Source organism: Myzus persicae, unplaced genomic scaffold (genome assembly GCF_001856785.1).
Source record: "Myzus persicae strain clone G006 unplaced genomic scaffold, MPER_G0061.0, whole genome shotgun sequence".
Lineage (NCBI taxonomy): Eukaryota > Metazoa > Arthropoda > Insecta > Hemiptera > Aphididae > Myzus > Myzus persicae.
Genome location: NW_019101568.1, coordinates 1,216,164 through 1,222,867, shown reverse-complemented (window position 1 = coordinate 1,222,867; position 6,704 = coordinate 1,216,164). Strand labels below are relative to the sequence as shown.

At 32.3% G+C, this 6,704-nt stretch overlaps 1 protein-coding gene across 1 annotated transcript; it reads left to right on the top strand.

Annotated features, from left to right (window-relative positions):
• The first annotated feature begins 3,258 nt into the window (after positions 1 to 3,258).
• Positions 3,259 to 6,384, top strand: LOC111029609 (UDP-glucuronosyltransferase 2B2-like). The gene is made up of 4 exons (XM_022308674.1): positions 3,259 to 4,298; positions 4,917 to 5,136; positions 5,207 to 5,426; positions 5,505 to 6,384. The coding sequence occupies exons 1-4, from the start codon at positions 3,459 to 3,461 to the stop codon at positions 5,788 to 5,790; spliced, it is 1,566 nt and encodes a 521-aa protein (XP_022164366.1). The 5' UTR covers positions 3,259 to 3,458; the 3' UTR covers positions 5,791 to 6,384.
• The last annotated feature ends 320 nt before the right edge of the window (positions 6,385 to 6,704 follow it).

Below are 6,704 nucleotides of genomic sequence, written 5' to 3'. Positions count from 1 at the left end.
GTATAAAGTGTTTCATTGGAGGGGTAAGGTACATTTGGACAGTATTTATGTTTTCCGATACAATAATTTCTGAGTGGGATTCAAAGGTATCGTAGATGTGATTTTTAAATAATTCATCTTTCTCAAGGCCAGAAGAGGCAAAACTGCCATCGGTTTTTCTTATTGGAGGAATTAAGGGCTTGTGATGTAGTAATTGCTTTATTGAATTCCAAAGACTTATATTGTTTGTAGAGAGGAAGGATAGGTGATTTACAATAGAAATAGAAATTTTTTGAGTGAGTTTGCCAATTTGATATAATTTTGGTGGTTGGAAGGGAGGCGGGTTCGTTGATAAAGGACTCTAGATCTCCGTTTTCTACAATGAGCATACTTAAGTAGGTTAATAGTGAAAATTGGTTTTTGGAGAGAATATTTGAGGTTGGGGTGGAAGACCAGGCCTCAGATTGAATTACCTTTGTGTGAACCAATATCGTCGTTGAATATTTAGTTTGATTTCCTGGTTAACTAGGTCATGAAATTTATATCGATCATTGGCAATGTTAAAAAGCGTAGGTGGAGTTTCATGTGTTGAGGGGTATCATTAAAAGAAAGGAGAACAGATGCGTGATCAAAGTTTAGATCAAGAATATTATCGGCAGTGCAGTATAAACTAGTGGGAATTTTCACGACGAAAATGTCCAGAATGTCTGGACTTTTTTGAAGAGAGTATGGCCAGTAAGTAGGTTCTGACGGAGCAAGTATTTTTAACTATTTGCATTCATGAAGTCATGGAGAACAAATCCACTTGGGTTATTTGTACGACATCGCCGATTTTGATGCTTCGCGTTATTATCACGGTCGATCGTAAAATTATTATTTATTGTTTAGAAATAGTTTGAATAACGATCATGATTAAGATTGTGCCTAGGGGGAGATTATATTGCTGCAACCGATAGTGGAATATTGTTCAGGTTGATTAAGACAGCACAGGATTGTAAAAAATCTTGGCAAAAATTAGGAAAGGGTTGGAAAGCTATTTGTCGATTCTCTAATCGTATAAAACAGTTTGTAATTCATTGACATGATTTTTTAGGCCATTTGCATTGAATAATAAGATGGGGAGGGATTTACTAGTAAGGGTATTATTGATAATTTTTTTTTAACTATAAGACTGGTAATTACCTTGGTGAGTAAGGCAATTAGAGGATTTAGAAGATTTTTGAATTGTTTTAAAAAATTTGTTAAGGTTATGTTAATGTCAGGTGCAGCTGAGGACGTCGGTTGATTATGGAATTGGCCTGCAGTTGTCTGAGCATAGGATGACGAAGGGTTTGGAGGATTAAATTATCTGGGTGGCTAACTTGTACATTATATGACTTAGGACTAACATTGTCTGATGTTAAAACATTACTTGGAGCCGGTTTCTTGAGGCGTTGAAATTCTTTGTAAACATTGCAGACTCTGTAGTTTGTCGGATGGCTTCAGAGCATAACGCGCATTTGGCTGTAAATCACGTGATTTGGTGCATTCAGAAGATGAGTGAAAAGCTCTGCAACAGACGTAACTGGCTGAGTATCTACAGTAAGCTGTGTGACTATAATACTGGCAGCTTAAGCATTGGCTCACTATTTTAGGTTTCTAAGGCTCCTTAACTTTTATTTTGTATGAAGGAAGGAAGATAAATGATAAATTTAATTTGAAGGATAGATGGGCTCCAGATCAACAAAGAACAGTGGGATCGGGTATTTGTTGTTTTGTGCAGCACGTTTGTAACCCTCATAGACCTTATAGAGACGCATTTCTAATTCTGATTTCATCAGTTCGGTAAGAGTGGAATTATAGAGGTTTCGTATAACTACTCTAGTCGGTTTATACTCTCTGAGTTGGTAGCTATGATATTCCGGGAATTTCCCTTTTATATATTGAATGAGTAATCTATACGATTCTGGACTTGCAGTCTGTATCTTTAGTCAGCTAACCTCGGTGACAGATTTTCAATAGAAATTGTCAACTCCAATAAGCTCGATTAAAGATGAACAAAAGCCTGGAAAATCCAATTTCCTTTCATGAAAATCAGAAGTGGTGATTTTATGTAATCAGTGAAAATAGCTTCTTCAGGAACAGCGGATGCATCCATCACAATATCAGCAGGTTCGGTTTGCGCTAGTGATTCAAAACGGTTTCGTATTGAAAATAATTTTTTGGATATTGGTTGGTCAGTTTTTAGAGGCATAATTTTGGAGGACGTGGAGTCCGAGGAGTTTGAGTGATTTCTTTTGCTAGACTGGGTTGTCTAGTCGTTGTTTGAAAAATTAATCATATTAGTATGCAGAGGACTGATGCTAGTATTGTTTTTAGAATTTTTACTAGAATTATTTAGGCGAGCAGCTTGTATAGTGTCGCTTGATTTACGAGCCGTATTCTTGTTATTTATACTTAAGGTTAATGACATCTTGAGTGAGCAAGATCACTATCGAATGAGCGAGCCCTCGAAAACGTGGTACCTTCGACAACTATTAGGTAATCGCACTTGTTAAAGTCAAATATGAACAATAACTACATTTTAAGAGCACGACGGACAAACGACGCACTTAAGATTCAAAATTAATTTGCATTAAATTTAAATTGAGTTTAGTTATTTTACTAACTTTTTAACGAAATTTGTCGTACACGGTTGCGAAAAAGAACGAAAATTACCTACAATTATGCAGGGAATGTGTGTGTCTCGCATCGTGCGCAGTGCGATAACGGCGACTGACATAAATAATTAAACATTGAAAAATATGCATAGTAGGTTAAGTTATTAGTTAATAGTTATAATGCTAAGACAATTGAGTCATTAAACAATTATCTGTCATGAAATGTTGTGTACATAATTATCATAATTTATGTATCCACATTTTTCATAAATTATCACTAGAATATTTATAATATACTGGAAGACATACGATGTCCTTATATCCTGTTTCTTTCATCATAAATTTGGTGGGTACTTTTCGAGCTTCCAATCACACATTTTATATTAGATACAACTTATAGTAGGAAAATAATGACGATACAAAATAAGGCACCATTATCATGTAGTGAACTAGAAAAAATGAAAAGGTCCAAACACTCTAACACTACAAATAGAGTGACATTCTAAAATGTAGTTTCTTCTATCATAGAAACTAAATTTTTTTAATACAACTGGTTGATTTATTTCGATAAACCACTGCTTCGTCCTCTAGTTGTATTTACTTATCATAGTTACTCACAAGTGTGCTTGTAAACAGTGTAGTGAACTCAACTACTTCAATAATGATCAATTTAATAATCCAGTCTAACATTAGTCAATAGTCATAATATACCAAGGTTAACATGGTGATGTCACGGAATTAACACAATAAATTGAACAACAATTAATACTAACCAACAGTCCAATACTAGTAACAGTTCAAGTTCAAACGCCAGAAACCCACGTTATTCAAACATCAAAAATGATAGTTTTAAAATCAAATAAAATGTTCTTACCTTTCTTTTCAATACTAATTTATATGTTTGCTTGTTCGTGGATACCTGCACCCATTGAGGGGGCTAGAATATTAGCTGTGGAGACCGTTGGAGGTAAAAGTCACTGGAACATTATGAGTGGAATTCTTCGAGCATTGGTGGACAACGGTCACAATGTCACCGTGTTCACGCCATTTCCTGAGGGAAACCGTGAAAACTATACAGAAGTATCCACATCTACAGACGCTATAACAATTCTAGGAGACGACCTCGATGATTTGATGGATAAATTTGGTGATCCCCTTAAAACTATTAATCAGGTGTCATTAATCAGTAGAGATATGTGCGATGCAGTGTATGAAAATAGTAAAATGATAGAGGTATTGGCTAATAAACGTTCCGATTTCGACATAGTTATAATTGAACCAGTATTCTCGGAATGCGTAACGTACGTCGCTGTCAAGTTGAACTTGCCACTCATATACGTCTTTCCAATACCAACAACAGGTGTAATGGAACGAATATTTACGGGACACGGCTCCAACCCCGCTGTAGTTTCCTTTAACCTGGCAAGTTTTGGTATTCCAAAAACATTTGTCCAAAGAACAGTCAATGTTGCTCTTTTGATTTATGCCACAATCGTAAGAAAAATATATGAACTGATTCTGATGTACAAAGAACCAAGAGACTACGATTTGTATGCACCCATCCCACCTTCTTTGGTATTTGTCAATAGACATTTCACAATGGAACCAGCAAGTCCTATCCAGTCGAATGTTGTGGAAGTCGGTGGAATACATTTGAAAGCAGCCAAGAAATTACCAAAAGTAAGTGTTGTTGCTAACATTTAAGTATAGAATAGAATTAGGGTGCAACCTATAAGTGATTTTTAAAAATATACATATTCCCTAAATTCACATACATTTCAAAAGAAAGCAAAACAGCTAGGAGGGAAAAAATATTCACTTTTATCTTATATTTACAAAATTTGAAAATCAATGAAAAATATTAATTAAATTATCTGATTACACCAGGAAAATGTTATCCGTTGGTAGGTACCTATCAATTATCTAGGTACCCTTATGAAGCTAAATCTATGTTGACAATTTATAAATTTAAAAAAATAGGTATCAAATACAATGAGTTAATTGAAACAGATTATTCTTAAACAACAATTTTAATAAATTATTGAAAAATAATTTTCAATTTTCCAAAATAAATTATAAACAATATAATTCGTTTATTTATAACTAAAGAAGAACTAATATAAATATATAAAATCTTTCTTCACATAAAATATTATATTTTTTAAATATTATGTTAAACAATAATAAATTTAAACTATTTCTTTTAGTACCTATTGAGTATTGACATAATCGATAATAATTATATTTGCTAATGTTTTTGAATTAAATAAAATTAATTTATTAAATTTTTAATTACAGGATTTATTAGAATTCATTGAACAATCGCCTCATGGTGTTGTTTATTTCACTTTTGGTTCAACTGTTAAAATGGCTTCATTGCCAGAAAACACCAAAAAAGCATTTATGGATGCACTCGCACAAATCCCTCAAAGAGTTTTATGGAAATATGAAGATGATATTGAAAATTTACCAAAAAATGTTATGATTAAAAAGTGGCTACCTCAACGTGAAATTCTTTGTAATATTTTAGTGTTTTAAATTTCTAGAATATAAATTATATTGTATTAACTAACCTTTTTTTATTAAAGTACACCCAAATGTGAAACTCTTCATCAGTCACGGAGGTATATCTGGATTATATGAAGCTATAGATGCTGGTGTCCCAGTTCTTGGATTTCCTTTATTTTCTGATCAGCCGAAAAATGTTGACAGTTTGGTCAATGCAGGAATGGCGATTTCTATGGATATTTTGTCCGTTACAAAGGATGAGTTCTTAAAAAATGTTTTGGAACTATTAAACAATAAAAAGTAAAGGCATCTAATATTTTGTAAATAGGTATTGAAAATGTTGAATTACTGAAAATATTTTTGTATGCATTTTTCCAGGTACATGAAGAATGCTAAAACTGCTCAAAAAATATTCAGAGATCGGCCGATGTCACCAGCAAGTTCAGTTGTGTTCTGGACTGAGTATGTTATACGTCATAAGGGTGCTCCCCATCTGACATCTCATGCAATTAACCTACCGTGGTATCAATACTATCTCTTGGATCTTATTAGTTTAATATTAGTTCTTATTGTTGTTGTGTTTTTCGTTTCCTACAGATTTTTAAAATCTGTTACTAAATATTTTTCAAATTATTCTAGAAATATTAAATCGAAATCTGAATAGTTTTTAATACCAGTAATAGATAGGTAATTAATAGTTTATCGGCGGATCCAAAGTTAGGGAACTGTGGATTTCTCCATTTCAAGAGCCCGCGCTTATTAGGGCAAAACTGGATCAGAACTCGGTATCCTGTAACAAAAAAACACAATATGCTGATGATTCGTATAATCTATAGATATATACAGAACATTTCTTACATTTATTCATAATTATCATTGAAAATCAGGTTGAAGACATGAACATTTAGTTTGTGTATTCCTAAATATTAAATTTATAGTTAAAATAAATATATTATGTATTTTAGTTTATAAAAGCTATTTAATAAACACTTGGTAAGTTATAACTACTACCTGCTATTTATCATAACAGTTTTCTAATTTTTTTTTCATCTGAGGAGAAGTTTCAATGTCTCAAAATTAATTTTTTGAGCTGTACATTTTTCCATATACCTACTAAGTATCGAAATATTTGTATAAATTGTCTTCAGTTACTGTACGGCAAAAAAAAATCTCAATTAATTTAACCCGACTAGAACTTATTTCAGCCATATCCGCAGGCCGTAGCACTACTGAATGGAAGTTTATCCAAAATTTCATACAGAGTGAATAATTAATAAAAACATTTCTTTAGATTAAGACAATAAATGTATGATACAGTATCAGAAAAATCTTTAAAACTGTAATTTAACCAAGAAATGAATATAAAATACCAAGATAAGAGTTTTGTATATTTGTATATTGTTGGAGTTTTGTAAACTATTAAATTTCCATTAATTATTATTTATGTTTTAACATTAAGTGTTGACTATTGAACCGTTATGTATTGATTATGATTGTTATGAATTATTTTTTTCAACAAATAAAGAGTTTTCTTTTGTGTACTTGTTTGTCCTATTCTAAATATTGTAAGTAATTTCT